Source organism: Myotis davidii, unplaced genomic scaffold (genome assembly GCF_000327345.1).
Source record: "Myotis davidii unplaced genomic scaffold, ASM32734v1 scaffold198, whole genome shotgun sequence".
NCBI lineage: Eukaryota > Metazoa > Chordata > Mammalia > Chiroptera > Vespertilionidae > Myotis > Myotis davidii.
Window position 1 is genome coordinate 120,053 of NW_006291485.1, and position 19,515 is coordinate 139,567.

Here is a 19,515-nt window from a genome sequence, read left to right on the forward strand (position 1 = left end):
CCTCTACCCAGTGTCCATTTCCAGCTCCCACTATTCTGCCCTCCCCTTGATAAAGATCAATGCTGTTTATGTTTTCAGTTTCTTGACTAAAATGTAGAGTTCTTTCAGGTAAGGTTCAGTCTCACATCCTTTTATTTTTTTTTAATGTTTTCATTGATTTTAAAGAGGAAGGGAGAGAGAGACAGAAACAGCAATGATGAGAGAGAATAATTGATCGGCTGCCTCCTGCACGCCTCCCGCTGGGGACTGAGCCTGCAACCCAGGCATGTGCCCTAACTGGGAATCTAACCTTGACCTCTGGTTCAAAGGTCGATGCTCAACCACTGAGCCACACTGGCAGGGCAGAAATGTGTCTTATTTTGATTACAGTGTTTGTTACCTTGTATATATTTATGTATTTTGTGTGAGGTACATCTAACTTATCAGTGTACACTTAAATTTGTGCATTTCATTGTATGTGAATTTTTATTCAATACAAATTAAAATAAATACATTTTTAAAGTGTTGTGTGCCTGGGTTGCGGGCACATCCCCAGTGGGAGATGTGCAGGAGGCGGCTGATCGATGTTTCTCTCTCATCGATGTTTCTAACTCTCTATCTCCCTTCCTTCCTTTCTGTAAAAAATCAATAATATATATTTTTTAAAAAAATGCATGCCTTCAGTCTTGATTCGGCTTGGAATTTTTACCTAAATTCTACTTGGAATTTTAGGGCCAAACCACATGTGAATTCAATGTGATGTCAGCTCAGGTTGGTGGATGCCTTTCCTAGCTTCCTTTCTTTCTAGCTCTTTGCCCCTCCCTACAGAAAGGGAACAATATCTGGGAAAGCCCTTTGGCCTTTCTCTTTGATGGTGCCCCAATAGTCTTCTTGAGGGACTAACCTCCTTTGTGTCGGCAATAGGTCTCTAATTGCCTCACCATTCCTGCAAGCTGACTCTATCCCATAAACACTGCCCTTGTTAATTTTGTACTTCCCACCCCACTGCCACTGGCCAGCCTAACCTTGCTTGATTTCTCACCTAGACTTCCACCACAATCTCCCATTGCCTGCCCTCCAATACATACCAAGGAGATCTCCCCAGCTAACATGTGATTCTGATCCCGTCACTCTCCTGCTTTAATGCCGGAAGCCAGACCATCCTTGCTGTTTCAAGGGACCTGGTATATATGGCATACTGTTCTTAATATGTTTGCTCACCTTCTTGGCACTATGTGTTTTAACCAAGGTCACCTCTCTGAGAAAGGTTGTTTCCCCAAATAGGGATTTTCCCCTGAAGTTAGGGAGGGAATAAAACCCCTTAACTAAGTGCCAGGCGGGTAATTAATCACTTTAACTATGAACAATCATGCTTAAGCTACATAATCTTTACTCCCTGGAATGGAGATAAGAAACGCCCTAACCTTTGGAATAGAGATTAACAGGATTGGAATCAACTGGTATAAATACAGATGTAACAAGACAACAGAACACACAGAACCTAGACACAGAACCTAGACACAGAACCTAGGCAGAACCTACACACAGAACCTACACACAGATCCTAGAGACAGAACCTAGTGAGAGAACCTGGCTGAAGAACCTAGAGACAGAACCTGGCTACCAAACCTGGATAGAACATGGCAAGAGAACCTGACTAGAACCTGGTGACTGAACCTGGCTGGAGAACCTGGAGAACCTAGCAAGGGAACATGGACACAGAACTTGGCTGGAGATCCTGGCTAGAAATCCTGGCTAGGCTACTGATCAACGGAATGCTGTCTCCGTGTCATTCCTTCTTCGCCAACTCTGTCCACTCCTATTGGGGACCCCTGGACCTGCTGGGGTTGGACCCCAGCACTTTAAGTCCTTCTATGGCTCCCTAATATCTACAAAACAAAATTCAAATTCCTACCACTAAAAAAGCCCATGATCTGGCTTCTACCTCTTTTCCCAGTCACCTTTCTCTACTATTTATTGCTCTAAAACTATGCATCCTTTCTCTTGCCTCTGCACATTCTGTCCTTGGAAGGCCCCTGCCCCCCCCCCTCACTTCTGCCCCCCATTCGGGATGGTCATGCAACTTCTCATCCATGAAGACCAGGCCAGTGAAACCTTTCTCACACCTCAAGCACAGTCAGGTTCTCCTTATCTACTCACCATATGGTATCGTATCAGTTTGTTAACTAGTCTGTATGCTCCCTGAAAGCAGGCTGGTTTGTATGTACATCTTTTCATTTGTTTAACCTTCATCCCCTGGCTCAGGATCATTCTTCAATGAATAAGAGAGGGAGGGAAGAAGTGACTGAGTTCACCCAGTTTGGGAGTTTTCAAGAGCAATTTTTTAAAGTGCAATCCTTCCCACATACAGGGAGGAATCTCATCAAAGTCCATTTAGTTGAGATTTACATTTAAATCTATCTAGCTAACCCATCTCCCATTCATTTTAGCAGTCATTTCTAATAAGCTGCATACCTAGCTTAGGACTGTTCTTTAATTCACGATGGCTGAATTTACTAATACTAATAGGTACACAAAGGGGCATAGGTATTGGGCCCTTAAAGCAGGAGGTCGGGGTGGGGGCTGGGGGGGCTCCCTTTTGCTATCCACCTAGCTCTTTTAGGGTGCCTGGGGAGCAATTATTCAAAAAAACTGGATGTATCCCTAACCGGTTTGGCTCAGTGGATAGAGCATCGGCCCATGGACTGAAGAAGGGTTCCAAGTTCAATTCCGGTCAAGGGCATGTACCTTGGTTGCAGGCTCGATCCCCAGTAGGAGGTGTGCAGGAGGCAGCTGATCGATATTTCTCTCTCATCGATGTTTCTAACTCTCTATCCCTCTCCCTCCCCCCCCCTCAAAGTCAATAAAAACATTAAAAAAACAAACCCTTTCCTATTACTCATTATATTGATTCACCATAAGCAGTTGAGAACCAAGAAAATGTTTTTCGGCTGGATTAGAAAGCAAAGAACGTCGTGGAGCAAAAACAAGGCCAGGGTACTGAAATTGTGGCCAGATGTTGGGCCAGCCCAGGAGTCTTACACAATCATAGAGGATGGAATACTCATCTTTGTAGAGGCATTAAGTAGGCGTCTTCCTGAGGGAGGGTTAGAATTCCCTGTCACATCTTCTCAGCTCGCTGGACCACAGTGAAGGAAGGAACTCATCAATTACACGCCACTCAGATCCCAGCACATTTTCCAAAGCACTTCTTGTTTTTCAAACACCATGTTCCCAGAACCAGCACAATTTTTCTTCTTGTTGGGAGGTAGGAAAAGTCAGAGAGGGGCAAGTGGAAACCTTTAGCCATTGAGGATGATGAGTAAAGACTGGTGGAGTTCAGCCTTCCTAATAGGCAGCTGTGTGGAGAGCTTCTCAGATCCTGCTTCACCCCAAGGCTGCACTTCCTCCCTCCCTGACCCCCAGCATTAGGAAACTTCTCTAGGCAAGCAGAGTACCTGTTACAGTTCACCGATGTTCCCATTCCTGTTTTCTGGTTTCTATCTCATGACCACCATCCATCTAAACTGTCCCTAGGGAGGAAGGAGCAGTATGAAGCTAAAAGTAATTCAATTATAATAAGACTAGAGGCCCGGTGCACGAAATTTGTGACTGGTGGGGTCCCTAGGCCTGGCCAGCGATCACGGCCTATCAGGGCCCTCTCTCCCAGTCCTGATCGAGGCCAGGCTGGCCTAGGCCTGGCAGCCACCGGACAGGGCCTGCTGGACAGGGGGATGGACCAGGGGAGGTTGGCTGGCTGTGGGAAGTTGGCTGTGGGAGCACACTGACCACCACAGGCATCTGCCCCCTGGTGGTCAGTGTGCATCATAGCGACTGGTCTACTGGTCGTTCCAGTCATTCTAGTCATTCCGGTCATTCGGTCATAACAGTCGCTTAGGCTTATAGATATAGATATAGATATAGATATAGATATAGATATAGATATAGATATATTGATAGATATATCTATTGATAAATAGATAGATAGATATTATGTTTTTTCAGTGTTTTACTATGTCCCTACCTCACTTAGGTGCACCCATGAAGGGGATGACAAAAATTAGACTAAAGGTGGTTCCTTTGTGAAATTAAGTGGAAAGGGCAAAGATGATGGTCACATTGTCTGAGAGGCAGCAGCAAGCTTTAACAGATGTTTGGAACTATATGGAATGAAGTGAGTGAGGAGACTAAGGGATGATATATTCTTTGCCTCTTCCAGTTTCTAGTGACAGCCGGCATCCCTTGGTTTGTGGCCTCGGCTATGTCTTCAAGGCCAGTATCTTCAAATCTCTCTCGGCTCATCGTCACATCGCCTTTTCCTTTGTGTGTCTGTATCAAATCTCTTTGAAGGACACCTGTGATTACATTCAGGGCTCACCAGAGAATCCAGGATAAGCTCCCCAGCTCAACATCCTTCAACTTCATCCCATCGGCAAGGACTCCATTTCCAAATGAGCTGACATTTACAGATTCCAAGGATTGGAACCTGCTGTCTGTGGGGGCCATTATGCAGCCTATTACAATGTCTTTTGCCCATTTTCTGCCTGGATTGTTTGTTTTCTCTGCTGTTGAAATTTTGAGAGTTTTTTTATATAATGGTCTAGATACAAATCCTTTGCAGATATGTGGCTCACAAATATTTCCTCCTAGTCTAGAGCTTGTCTTTTCACCATCTTCACAGGGTCTTTTGCAGAACAGTTTTTCATTGTGATGAGGTTCAGTTTATCCATTTTTCTTTTTACAGAGCATGCTTGTAGCGTCGAGTCCATGAACTCTTCACCTAGCCTTTGCCTCTGAAGTTTCTCCCCAAGTAGCTCCAGTCTGTTTCTAAAAGGTTTATAGTTTTACGTCTTACATTTTTTTCAAAAAAGTTTTATAGTTTGCTTTACTTTTTTTTCTAAAAATGCTATGTTTTATATTTTACATTTAAATCCATGTTTTTTCTGTTGTGTGCCATGATGAGTTTTATTACATAGTTATGAACATTTCTGGGAGACTGTGGTGGACTGTATCATTCACTCTCTCTCATCCCTTTATGAAGATTATGTATCTGAGCCCATTGCCAGGCAGGAGACTGAGCCTGAAACCGTCAGGTCCATGGATATACACTGTAGCTGTGACCCAGGAGTCAAGAGACCATCACTGCCACTTTAGATGCCTTTCAACGCCCACGAGTGAGTAACTAGGTACTAGAACACAGCTGCAGAAACTCCCAAACCCCACACACAACTCTGCCTGCCAGGGGACATGGGTGAAGGGGCAGGAAGGTGGTTCCACCTCACTCTGACTTCCACATTGCACCAAGTACCTCTCATTGGCAAAATCAAATTCACAACCAGAGCCCATTCACCACGTCCACTGTACAGGTCACTAAACTTCCCAGGTGCAGTTTCATCACATACTTTCTTCTCCTGCCTTTACTTTTAATAAATAAAGCTTAGTTATTACAAACTGTAATGAAAATACAGAAATCGCTCAAAACAAAGTGTTCAGCTCAAGGAGTTATCAAAGCAAACCCTCGTGTAGCATCACGCAGGTGGAGAGCAGACAGCGAGCACTCCAGGAGCCCTTCTCAGCCTCCTCCAGTCGCTTCCTGCTCCCTTCCTCCTAAGTGACAACAAACCGGATTTTTATGGACTTCACTTCGTTTTTATTTCTAAAATTTTTTTTCCATTTAAACCCCGCCCCCGCTCCAAACACTACAGTTGTTTTTGCCTGTTTATGAGCTTAATATACATTGAATTATGCAACATTATAGTTTTGTGTCCAGCGTCTTTGCTCCACATTGTAAGGTTAATCCCACTTGGTGCACACAGTGCCACTGCTGTGTAGTATTCCACTGTCTAAATCTACCACCATTTATTTAGCCTTTCTGCTGTTAATGGACATTGGAGTGGTTTACCAGTGTGGCTGCTACAGATAATGCTGCTATAAACAATTATGTGCATGGTTTTTGGTGCACCTATGTATATGTCATTTGAGTATATATCTAGATGAAGATAATGTTATATTTTGAGTTAATTTTTGTATAAGGTAAGTTTAAGTGAAGATTCTTTTCTCCTCCCCCTCCACTCCCCTCCTCCTCTCCTCCTCCTTCTCCTCTTCTTCCTTCTCCTCCTCCTTCTTTTGCCTATGGATGTCCAATCGCTACAGAATCATTTGTTGAAAGGCATGACAGGGTTTTTGTTGTTTTCTTTTTATGTTTCAGCCAGTGTTCCCCTAAACTAAAAACCAGACCATATCATTCTTTGGTTTAAATTCTTCAATGGCTTCTTATTGTACCAGGAGGACACGGACTCTCCAACCTAATCCTGGGTCCCTTTCACTCACTCCCCACTATGTCCAGCCACCCCATCTTCTTCTCAGTCCCCCAAACACTTCAATGCCTTTGCAGTTGCCTTTCCCTCTACTTGAAAGGTTCTTCCACTAGCTCCCCACCCAGCCTCTAGTTTACAAAATAAAGGAGGAAGAAAGCCCAGAGGGAATAGGAGGACAATGAAGGAGGGCCTCACCGGCCCAAGTGAGGGTTGGACCTTTGAGCTCAGGAGTTGCTATAGTGACCAAATCAAAGAGAATGGTGGACAACCAGAGGGGATACTGAGGCACAAAAACTGCCGCCTTATAAGCCGGGGAAAAAGGAACCGAGAGGGACTCTGTCCCCCTTCCCATGTGGGAGTCTGTGCTTGTCCTTCAATAAATTTCCACCTTTGTTATCCCACCTTCCGTCCCTGGTTTCATTCTCTGACTCTGACGGACGAAGAATTGGGGAAGCCACCCTGCCCAGGGGAACACCGTGTGTTCTAGTCCCAAAATCCCGTATCAATATGAAGTGTGTAGGTGGTATTATGAAGTGTGTGTGTGTGTGTGTGTGTGTGTGTGTGTGTGTGTGTTTCTGTTCTTGTGACATTTCCCCACCTCCTACCCAACAGAGTCTATTCTTCTCCTAAGTTCTGTGGCTTAATCACTGGTGTGTCTCTTGCATTATCTACTACAGTATTTCTTATGCGGTGGGCACTCAACACACACCTGCAACATAGTGAAGCATAGTGAATGGACAGAACGGAACTGATAGCTGTGTCTCTAACTCCTCTCCCAGGAAAGCCACAGAATGTATCAGTTACTCAGCCTGCCCTTATCTCAGCCAATGGGAAAGCAGGGGTAACTACCCCAAGGCCAAGAGTATGCTAGCTACCCCACTGTCCTTGTGTAACCAGACCCTAGCTGCACCCTGCCCTTGCGTCACTAGCCCCCCGGCCCTCACTCAACCAACCAGAATCGGCCAAATCAGTGGTCAGAGTGTGCCCCCACCCCCGACCCCAAGCTCTATAAATTCTTTGTTCCCTTGGGATTCGGGGCTCTCTCTTGCATCCAGTAATGGAGGGGGCGGGGGGAGGGGGGGGGACGGACCAAGTCCCGGGCTTGAATAAATGACTCTATGCTTTTGCATCAGACTCGGCTCCCTAGTGGTCTGTCTTGGGGGATCTTGAAATCTGGGCATAACAATAGTAACCTTCATGTTGGGTAAAAACTGCTCTTTAAAATTTTAACCTTGCTATTCTGGCTTCTGTAAAAGTTTGCTTGCTTAAATAATAGGGAAAAATAAGACTACTCCTAGAGAGGCTATAAACCATGCCCCAGACAGAGTTGTCAGCGAGAGGCTATAAACCACGTCCCAGACAGAGTTGTCAGTGCTGGCGCCAGGCCAGGCCCTGAGATATAGTCTCCCGACCCTGACCCAGCACACAGGACTTTTTCTCAGAAGGTCCGGAAGCCTCGTTCTAAATTTGGGAAACAAAGAGCTGAAAAACGTACAAATAGGAAAGACTTCCACCAGAATTTGAGAAGCAATATTCCTCTGGGCCTGCTAGCACTAGCGAAATGAAAAAGACTCCAAATAAATTTGGCTTATTGATTAAGGCATCTTCTGATCTACAATATAACAATAGTAGGTGCTCTATAGACATGTGTTGAATAAATGAACACATGTTGAACTGAATGTGGTTATTACAAGTTAGAATTTCCAAATATCTATGTTTCTTCTCAGCCAAAAATGATTGCTACTCCATGCTAATGCGCTTTTAGTTAATAGTGTTTCAAGGCCAAATGAATTTGTAATAAAAACTACATAATAACCATTAAACATTCTGAGAGTATTTGCAATTGGGGGAGAATTTCAGCCTTACATACAGGCATATATAGTCTATTAAGCCAGAGTTGTTCCTCTGAAGGGCTGGCATTGGATATAAAAAGCAGTTTGTCCTTCCCTGCGTTTCTCTTCCTTCTGTTTATCTTTTTTCTTTTCTTTTTTTTCCTTCTATTTATCTTAAAGGATCCCTATTTGGTGGTAAATGTAATCAGTACTAAGAAAGACCGGAAAGAAGAACGGACACGACTAGTTTTGTCCTTCGCGCCACCCCGTAGTTTGCGGCCGCCGCCGGGAACGCGCGCGCGTTTTTGAAAGCCCTGCGCGTTCCGGACACAACAACCGTAGCGGGAGGTGTGCTCGGCCGGCGCGACGCTGAAGTAGCCGCGGGGTCCTGTTGGCGGCCCCTCGGGACCAGTTTTTCAGGTAACCTTGGCCGGGGCCTCTCGTCCGCCGGCTCCTCTTCCACCTGGAGCGCGAGCGCCGCGCCGCCCGGGTAAGGGGGTGTGGGGGGCCCTTTCCTTGGTCCCTGACCGCGCTGGCCTGGGTGCCGGGTCGAGCGTTGGCGTTTGTAACAGCTCGCGGCCTCGCAGTAAAGTTGAAGACGTTGGAAAGCGGGCGTTAAACTGGGAATTATCTTAGGATCCTTCCCTGCGACCCAGACTCGAGTGCGCATCCGAATCACGGGGTAGGATGGGGATTTGGTGGGAGAAGTTCTTTCTCGAAGCGAAGCCCGGCCATCTGTCCTGGTGGTGGCAGCTCCGTGGGCGGATACGTTCGTCAGGCAGATGGGGGAGCCCCGGCCTGGCCAGCTGCAGTGGGTTTCGGAGGGCTCGCGGGGAGCCCCCCTCCAGGCCGGTGTTCGCGGTGCACCAGATCCGAACACCAGGCCGTGTGCCGGGTGGGAACTGTCGTCTCGATTTCCGCTCTGCAGGGAGTTAGAGCCGGTGGAGGGTCTGTGGCGGGGCGTAAGGGGGCGGGGGGGGTCGGAGCTGGAGGAAGAAGGGCGAAGCACAGTTCCCTGCTTCGAACCCCGCAACTAACGTTGCTCCCAGTTTCTAGGTGAGCTGACGGCGCAGGTGGAGGGAGGATTTAAACCACTGGCCTCTAAACTCCCGGACGAGGGGGTGAACGGGCTCCGCCTCCGTCCCCAGGAGTCCTCCTGAGGGCGCCCCTGGTGCGGGCCCTTGGGGACAATCCGATCAGAACTTCCGCCCCCGTCTCCCCGCGGTGCTCCTATGGGTTTATCTACACTTAGCGTCGCCCGCGGTGTCTGTGTTTGTTTAGCCGGCTGGTGGCTGACAACTGAATGGAAAGGGGATCTTGAGTGTGAATCGAAAGGCAGTGGTGGTGGTAGCTACCTTTAAAAACATGAACAAACGTCTTATTAATAGAAACGTAAAGCCGGGCCTTTGAGATGATTTCTTTTTCCTTGGCACAGAGTTTTCAAAGGTGCCGCGTATTAAGGGCCCTACAAGAAATTAAAGCAAGTATTTTTGATAGACAAACCAAATGAGCTTTAGACAGGTAGGAACGGTTTGTTTTACAGTAAGTAAAGAATAATATGAAACCTCACTTTTTTTAAAAAAAATAAAAATTAATTTATTTGTAAAAAAGATTCTTTAAGAACTATGTTATGGAAGAAATAGAAAGCCCGGATTAACTTGCATGTATGTGCGGTGTGTACATTTCATTTGCATGGACGACTTTTATAATAGCTTACAGAGATATAATTCACGCAGCATAAAATTCATCCTTTGAAAGTGTATAATTCAGTGATAGACTCAATCCCGTTGTTGAATATATTCAACCACTACCTAATTTAGAACATTTTCATCGCCCCAAAAAGAAGCCCCACACCCACTTCCTCCCTTCCTCCTAATCCCCTGGTAGCTGTTAAGCTATTTTTGTCTGGATTTGCCTATTCTGGACATTTCGTGTAAATGGAATTACCTGTTTATTCATCACCTGATGGATATTTCTGTCCCTTTTTTTGGGTTGCCATAAGTAATGCTGTTTGCATAGACAATTTCTGTAAAGGGTGTGGAAGACCTGTTCACTCTTAGGAAGTGTGAGAAGGAGATTGACTCTTTACCTTTTTGTAGTGGCGATTTTTTTTAAACTAACTTCATATACTTTTAATTAAGACAAAAAATGCCCTAGTTGATTTGCCTCAGTGGGTAGAGTGTTGGCCTGGGGACTGAAGGGACCCAGGTTCGATCCCGATCAAGGGTGCGTGCCTCAGTTGCAGGCTCAATCCTGGCCTCCGCCTTGTGCAGGAGGCAACATATCACAGGTGAGACACATCTATGTTTCTTTCTCTCTGCTGGGTTTGATTGGGTTGCCAGCTCGATCCCTAGTAGGGGTAGTGCAGGAAGTAGTCGATGGATGTGTCTCTATCATCAGTGTTTCTATCTCTCTCCCTTCCTCTCTAAAATAAAAAACACACACACACACACAAAGAAACTATATATATATATAACAGAAAAAATCTTTCACTAATAGTATGGCCTTGGGTAAGGAATTGTACCTGTCTGGGTTTCAGTTTTCTCATTTCTCATGTAAATAAAATTGGACTAGATATTTTTCTTTTTTAAAAATATTTTTTACCATGAGTGAAAACTTTATTGCTCCAAGCAATTTACATGAATGTCACCAACACCTCATTGGGGCAAATAAATAAAAAGCACAATCTTCTCAACTAATGCACTGTACAGAAGCTTCCCAGGCCACACCCTCAGCACAACAGTTGCATTTCAATGGCAGCAGCTGCACTTGCTGGAGCCTCCTTTGCAGATGCAGCCCTAGGCACACTTGCGGGTGCTGGAGGAGCAGTAGCTTTTTCAACATGTTTTACATTTGCAAGCTGTGCATTTGTAGTTGTCTCTACAGATGCATATTCCTCCAGACCATCAGGAGCATTCCCTGGGTCCATGGTCCAGGTGTCTAAGAGGCTCCTGTGCTGAAGAAGGGAGGCTCTGGACTAGATATGGTCTTTTTCAGTTCTCAGATTTAATGCTTAATATGATAAAATGAGAGCTACTATAGGAGGTTTTTCTTAATGAATTAGAGTTGTGTTCTTTATAACTGCAATGTAACTTTCAATTTATTTTTATCATAGGACCTAGATTGATTATTACAATGGAAGAAATCAATAATTTTAAGACACCAAGCAAATTATCTGAAAAAAGAAAATCTGGTAAGATAGGTATACTACTAAAACCTTTTTTCATTGTTGTTGTTAATAGAACTATAGTTCGATGCTTTAATTACCACCCACAAATTTAGATTAAGTCCTCTTTATAATGTTGATCTTAACAAATTAGACTTACTTTATAGGCCAGGACATGGTCATCCAGGCCATGACCTGATTTCCTTTTTTCTTGATTATCGTGAATGTATGTTGAACTTTTCAGAATCTATTGGGATAGTTTTATTTTTTAGTCTGTCAATATGGTAAATTCTGTTAATTTTAAAATGTTAAACCAAACTTTCACTCCTGAGGTAAAGCCAATTTAGTCATGAGGTATTTTATATATTGCTTGATTCACTTTACTAATATTTTCTGTGTTCAAGAAGGATATTGGACTCTTGCTGTTTTTTGTTTTTTTTTTGGAATGTCTGTCTAGTTTTGATATCAGGGTATTCTGTATTCATAAAGTAAGATGGGAAGTGTTCCCTTTTCTTGAAGAGTATATGTAGAAGTAATATATTTTTTCTTTAAATGGTAGAATTCACCAGTAAAGCCATGTGGGCCTGAAGTTTTCTTTATAGGAAGTTTTTTTTTCAGTTTTTTATTTTAATATATTAATATTTTAAGAAAAACGATCTTAAATATAATAATGTTACATGCAATAAACAATAGCTCAAGAAAAACGATTTTAAATATGATGTTACATGCAATAAACACCAGTTATTCAAGAAAAATGATCTTACATATAATAATACTAGAGGCCCAGTGCAGGAAATTCTCCAACTGGTGGCCAGGGCCTTCCTTCGTTCTGCGCTGCCCCCTGGTGGTCGCTGCATGTCATAGCAAACAATTGAACTCCTGGTTGGTAGAACTCCAGAGGGGGCACTTTGCATAATAGGCGTTTATATACATATATAGATTACATGCAATAAACATTAATATTTCAAGAATAAAAGGATTTTAAGTATAATAATATTACCAAAACTGTACTAACATAGTATGATATCACAGAAGTTGTAGGAAATATTAAAAATCTGCAAATAACAGGATTATTTCTATTCTAGAATACTTTTTTTCTCCTCTGACTCTATTTTTGTTCATCAGTTTACGTTGTTCATTATATTCCACAAATGAGTGAGATCATATGATATTTATTTTTCTCCAACTTGATTATTTCACTTAGTATGATGCATTTAAAGTCTATTTTGCTTTGAGGTGGGTCTCTTGTAGACAGCATATGATTGGATCATGTTTTTGTATCCATTCAGCTACCCTTCACCTTTTGATTGGAGCATTTAATCCATTTACATTTAGGGATATTATTGAGAACTACTTATTTATAGCCATTTTAATTGTGTATGGCTAGGTTTCTCTCTCTGTTTCTTCTCAGCATTCCCTTACAGCAATCCCTTTAGCATTTTTGTAATGCTACCTTGGTGGTGATGAACTCCTTTAGTCTTTTTTTGTCTGGGAAGCTGTTTATTTGACCATCTATTTTGAATGATAGCCTTGCTGGATATAGTAATCTTGGTCTCAGATCCTTGCTTTCCATTACCTTGAGTACTTCATGCCATTCCCTTCTGGCCTGTAGAGTTTCTGATGAGAAATCAGGTGTCAGCCTTATGGGAACTTCTTTGTAAGCAACAACTTTCTTTTGCTGTCTTTAAAATTCTCCCTTTGTCTTTAATTTTTGGACACCTGCTATTCTAATATTGTTATGTTTCACATTGTCCCACAGCTCCCTTTAACTGTCCTCCTGTTTTTTAATTGTTTTTTCTTTTTGGTTCTCTGATTGAGTGATATTTTCAACTCTGTCTTCTAATTCACTGATTTGATTCTCAGCTTCCCCTAATCTGGTGTCTATTCCTTCCAATGTGTTCTTTATTTGTGTTATGTCATTCTTTATCTCCACACTGTTCTTTTTTCATAGTTACTATATCGTTGTTCATACTGTTAAGAATTTTCTTTCTTTATTTATTGATTAAAGTATTTGTTGAGCATTTTTAACATCATTACTCTGAATTCTGTTTCAGATAAATTTCTTATCTCTTTCATTTATCTCTTTTTCTGGAGAATTCGCTAGTTCTTTCATTTGGGGGTTCTTTCTTTGTTTCCTCATTTTGGTTGTCTCTTTGGATTTGTGACTATGTTTTAGATAGATCCTCTGTACCTCTCAATCTCTAGTGCAGGATAGTGTTAAAGGTTGTTTCTGACTAATTGGATCAGGCAAAGACTCCAAACCTCCAGAGACTGCCTCTGTCCACAGACTAATAGGATTCCGACTTGAATTGCCCCAGCCAGGCAGTGGTCCTCAGGTGTGGCAAGACTCTTCCCCCAAGGCAAGGCAGATGTCTATGTGGGAAAGATGTCCTCCACAGTGTGAGGGAATTACACACAGGAAACTTGGGGTGTCTGCATTCTGAACTCTATCCCCCAAGTCCCCAGTCCTGAGTTCTGCTCTTACAGCTCCAGTCCACTTCACCGTCCCTCTGCCAGAGCACAAGGTTGGTGGCTCAGGGAATTTTTGTGCGTTGGCTCTTTAAGAGGTGCCCGAACTTTTAGCTGCCACTCCTTGACAGACAACATCCAACTGCTTTTCACAGCTAGATGTGGGTACCCTCCTCAGTTTTGGTGCTCTCTGCTAGGGAGCCCAACTTCGGGATTAGATCCCAGAGTTCTCAGTGGCACCTCCCCACAGCTGAGATATCTCTCCGGGACTTCAGTTGCCATCTTTGGGTGCCTCACCAGTCCTTTAGCGCCTCTGCCCCTCCTACCAGTCTCTATGCGGTCTCCACCTTTGGTCCTTGGGTATCAGGGTTCTCTCCTGTGAGTTTTCCATTGATGATTCAGGAAGACTTTCCGTATTTCACTTGCAATTCCAGCTTGTTCCTGGGAACATGTCCATGCAGCATCCTCCTACTCTGCCATTTTAAATCTCCAATTGTTTTGAAGTTTTATTTTTTTACCTATGAATTGAACTGAGTCCTAAATTTGTCTAGTTTTCCTGAATGTTTAGCTACAGCTCTCCAGACTAATACTTACTTTTTTCCCATCCTTAGCCTTGGAATCAATGAGTACTAAAATCATCTTTATAGGAAGATTTTAACTGTGACTTCACAGTTAATCGATATTGGGCTGTTCAAGTTATCTATTTCTTCTTGTGTAAACTTTGTTAGTGTTTTTCAAGGAATTTGTTTATTCTAAGTTGTCAAATTTATGGGCATAAAGTTATTTATGACATACTCTTATTATACTTTTAATGTCAGTAATGTCAGCAGGGTCTGTGGTGATATCTTTTTGATTTCTGGTGCTGATTTTTCTTCCTTGATCAGTTTATCTTGGTGAATGTTTCATGCAATTGAAAAGATCACATTTTCTACTGTTTTTTGGTATAGTGTTACATAAATATCAATGAGGCCAATCTAGTTGACTTATGTTGAACAAGTTCAGATCTTCTGTATCACTATTGATTTTCTGTCTATTCTGTTACTGAGAGAGGTCTATCTTCAACTACAATTGTGGATTTGTCTATTTTTTAAAATATATTTTTACAGAGAGAGAGGAAGTGAGAGGGAAACATCAGTGAGAGAAACATTGATTGGCAGCCTCCTACACGCCCACACTGGGGATCAAGCTCACAACCCCCAGGCATGTGCCCTGACTGGGAATGGAACCAGTAACTTCTTATTTCATGTGTTGATGCTCAACCACTGAGCCATATCAGCTGGGCTTGATTTGTCTATTTTTTTCTTTCCATTCTATCACTTGTTTTACATTTTTTGAAACTTGTTATTAGGTTCATATACATTTAGGAAGGTTATTCTTTGATGAATTTACCCCCTTACTGATATGAATTGTTTTTATTTATCTGATGTTGTATTCTAAGTTCACTTTATGTGATATTAATTGAACCACTCCAGTTTGATTAGTGTTTGAATATTATGTTTTACAACCCTTTACTTTTAACCTATTTGTGTTTTTATATTTAAAGTGAGTTTATTACACAGCATGTAGTTACTTATGTCTTGTTTTGGTTTTATCATGTCAACTTCTGCCTTATATTGGACTGTTTAGTCACTGTCTACATGTGGCTATTTAAATTTAGATTCAAATGAATTAAAACTAAATAAAATTATAAATTTAGTTTCTCAGTTATACTAGTCACATTTCTATCATGACAGAAAGTTCTATTGGATAACACTGTGTAGACCATTTACATTTAGTGTAATTCTCTATGGTTGGATTTAAATCTATTTTTTTATTGTCCATAGCAAATTGGTGATATCTTTATTTTTCTTCCTAATATTCTTCTCTGTGCTTCATTTTTTAAAAAAAAATATTTTTATTGATTTGAGAGAGGAAGGGAGAGGGAGAGAGAGATAGAAACATCAATGATGAGAGAGAATCATTGATCGGCTGCCTCCTGCATGCCCCCTGCTGGGGATTGAGCCTGCAACCCAGGCATGTGCCCTTGACTGGAATCGAACCTGGGACCCTTCATTCCGCAGGCTGATGCTCTATCCACTGAGCCAAACCAGGTAGGGCTGTCCTTCATTTTTTATTGTTTGGACTTAAAATTTAGTGACCTTTTGCTCTAAGATGGTATCATTCTTATCCTTTGTATTTTTCATTTCTCTAAGTTCATTAGGATCTTTTTTAATTTTTCTGTCTTAATTTGTTATGCTCACATTTTCCTTTACATCATTAGTGTATTTTTTAAGATTTATATGTTAAGGCTTTTATCTGCTACTTCTATATCTGTATGTTTCTATTGGTTTATTTTTCTCCTGGAAAGGGTCATATTTTCTTGCTTCTTTCATACCTGGTAATTTTTTATTGGCTGTGAGAAATTTTACATTGTTACGTGCTGAACTTTATTCCTTTGAAGGGTGTGTGATTTTGTTGTGCTGAATCTGCAGTTAAGTTTCCTGCACATTGGCTTTTTTCTTTTGAGTCTTGCTTTTAGGCTTTGTTCTAATTTTTTTCCTTAGGCTAAAATTTAGCTGTACTACTAAGTCATGACCCTTTAGAGCAGCAGTTTTCAACCTGTGGGTCGCAATCCCTTTGGGGGTCGAACGACCCTTTCACAGGAGTCGCCTAAGACCATTGGAAAACACATATATAATTACAATATGTAATTATATGTGATTAATCACTATGCTTTAATTATGTTGAATTTGTAACAATGAAATTGGGGGTCACCAATTGGATAACACTGTATAGAACATGAGGAACTGTATTAAAGGGTCGCGGCATTAGGAAGGTTGAGAACCACTGCTTAAAGGACTTTATTCAATGCCCTGTGTTAGAGTTACCACACTCTGGCTGATCGTAAGTGAACTATTTCTAGACCTGTGTAATCTCCCATCATGATTTAGCCTATCACGTGGGATTGGTGGTTTCTTCAGCTTTGGGGAATCATGTCCATTATATGTACAGAAAGTACTTAGTCAAATGCTTAAAGGGAGATCTCTTTTTAGATCTCTGGAGCTTTCTTATTTTGTGGCTTCCTCTTTAGTTCTCTGCTCCATAAATTCTAGCTATTTAGGTTTCCTTGACCTATGACATCTCTCTCCTCAATTTGACAAGACCTCTGAGCTCTGTTTCTTTGTGCTTTGGCTAGAAACTCCTTTTTAGCAGTAAGTTAGGGTAACGATAGGGATCCCCCCATTTGTTTCTCTTCTCTCAAAGATCACAATCCTGCTCTGCCTATTGTCAGGTATATGAAAACTGTTATATTTTGTCAAGTTTTCTACATGGCAATTCCAAGGGCAGTTAATTATTCACTAGCAAAAATAAGACTTCTATAGCTAGGCTGCTCAACTGCTCACTAGGATGTGCACTGACCACCAGGGGGCAGATAGTTGACTGGTCGACCAGTTGCTATGACATACACTAACCACCAGGGGTTAGCTTGCTGCTGGGGTCCAGCTGATAGAGACTGAGTGAGAGGGGCCGGACACGCCCTATAGCCCTCCCGTAGTCCCTCCCCAGCTGGCCGACCTCCCACATTCCTTCCTGGCCCTGACTGTGCACCGGTGGGGTCCCTCGGCCTGGCCTGCACCCTCTCACAATCTGGGACCCCTCAGGGGATGTCGGAGAGCTGGTTTCGGCCCGATGCCACAGGCCAGGCCAAGGGACCCCACTGGTGCACGAATTCGTGCACTGGGCCTCTAGTATTCAAATATATATGCTTGCATACATGTATATGTATGATGTCTTTGGGCATATGCTGTACTGAGGTGTTGGCAAACTATTTGTAAAGGGCCAGATAGTAAATAGTTTAGACTTTAGACTTTGTTGGCCACACAGAAACACTATTGTATATTCTTATTTTACTTGTTTTTGTGTGTGTGTTTCTTTTAATCAATGCTTTCAAAAACATTTCTTAACTTCTGGACCATATAAAAACAAGCTTCAGTGTTACTGTAAGATAGAACTCCAAAAGTAGACTTGACCAAGGGGTCTCCTTTTAAAATTAGGGTGGATAGTGTCAAATTGCTCTCCAAAAGATTATGCCAGTTAATACTCTTACCAATAGTGTATTGCAAATGTTCAGATGCATTTGTAGAAGTCTTTTCAAATACTAATTTTTAATTCTTTTTGACACTTAGCGTTGTGTTCAACTCCATGTATAAAAATTCCTGCCTCTCCGTTTATGCAGAAGCTTGGCTATGGCACAGGGGTAAATGTCTACCTTATGAAAAGGTGAGTACACGATTTTAAATTAACCTTTTTACATGGAACCATAGTTCAACTGTACTTGGAGACAAAGGAAAATTCAAGTATTTAGATTTGAGGTATGTTCCTGATCCTGCTATATTCAGTCTCAGAACCTTTTATAACTTTACCAGAGCTCTCTACCTGGTATACATTTCTTTTAACTTTTCTCCTAATTAATTATTAAAAAGGAACAGTAATCTACCGTATAATTTTTCCTGGGCTTTATGGGAAGGGAATCAGCCTAACAATATGTTTTTGGTTTATATTGTTTCTAGATAGAAATGCTTTCTATAATATAAAGCTAATTAATTGAGAATAGCATAGCAATAATATGTAAGTGGGTGTCTCGAAGCATTTTGGCCACTTAAACACTCCTTTTGTGTTTGTGTGCTGTTTTGTGAACATGTGTTTTTTAGTGAATAAAAACTCAGTCATCTAAGTTATTTTGAAAGAAAAAAATTTTTGTAGACTCATGGCTACTTTTATTTTTTTTCCCCTTTAAAAATTGTCTTTAAATGTAAAGTGTGTTGTTAATAAAGTTTTACTGTATATAACAATCAAAAAGCTTCATATGGTGGCTGATTGAAAAATAGCAGTCCCTGCCTGATTCTACCACTCCTTGTAATGTGTCTCTGTCAGCCTGGGATTTTCCTTTCCTGGTAACCTGGAGATTGCCTTTGTTTCTCGGGTGAATTGGATCTTCTGTTGTTCTGTACCTCGTGTCTTAATATTTCTTGGTTTACATCTTGTTTTGTTTGAGGACATTTGATAGCTCCATATGAAAAAGTACACAGAGGTACATTTTAAAAAATATATATTTCTATTGGTTTCAGAGAGGATGGGAGAGAGATAGAAACATCAATGATGAGAGAGAATCATTGATTGGCTGCCTCCTGCACGCCCCCTACTGGGGATCGAACCTGCAACTTGGGCATGTGCCCTTGTCTAGAGTCGAACGTGGGATCCTTTAGTCCATAGGCTGACGCTCTATCCACTGAGCCAAACCGGCTAGGGCCACAGGAGAGGCATTTTTGAGAATTGGCATTTCTAAAATGTTTTCATTCTACACTAATACTTGAGGGGCTCTTTTTGTTTTTCTGGGCCAGAATTCTTGTTTGGACATAATTTTCCTCCACAACTTTGAGGACATTGTTCCATTATCTGTTAGCCTCCGGTGTTGCTGCTGAGAATTCTGAAGCCTTTCTGATTGCCGTTTCTTTTGTTACCTGTTTTATGTTATCTACTAGAGGCCCGGGGCACAAAAATTTGTGCACTGGGGGGTACGGGGGGGCGTTCCTTAGCCCAACCTGTGCCCTCTCGCAGTCTGGGATCCCTCAGGGGATGTCAGCCTGCTGGTTTAGGCCCACTCCCCGGGGGATTGGGCCTAAGCTGGCAGTCAGACATTCCTCTGGCAGCCCAGCAGCCCTCGGGGGATGTCCACTTGCCAGCGGGGAGCAGGCCTAAGCTGCAGTCAGAA

At 42.2% G+C, this 19,515-nt stretch overlaps 1 protein-coding gene across 5 annotated transcripts in view; it reads left to right on the forward strand.

Annotated features, from left to right (window-relative positions):
- PBK (PDZ binding kinase) overlaps positions 1 to 19,515 on the forward strand; it is a 43,662-nt gene that overhangs the window by 2,247 nt on the left and 21,900 nt on the right. For 4 of the 5 annotated variants that reach the window (XM_015564599.1, XM_015564596.1, XM_015564598.1 and 1 more), the window contains exons 1-3: positions 8,444 to 8,548; positions 11,244 to 11,321; positions 17,930 to 18,023. In XM_015564599.1, coding sequence (XP_015420085.1) covers positions 11,264 to 11,321; positions 17,930 to 18,023 — 152 coding nt within the window. In that variant the 5' untranslated portion in view covers positions 8,444 to 8,548; positions 11,244 to 11,263. Of the gene's footprint in view, positions 1 to 7,738; positions 7,742 to 8,443; positions 8,549 to 11,243; positions 11,322 to 17,929; positions 18,024 to 19,515 lie in introns of those variants that run through there. The other variant, XM_015564597.1, reaches the window with a different exon arrangement.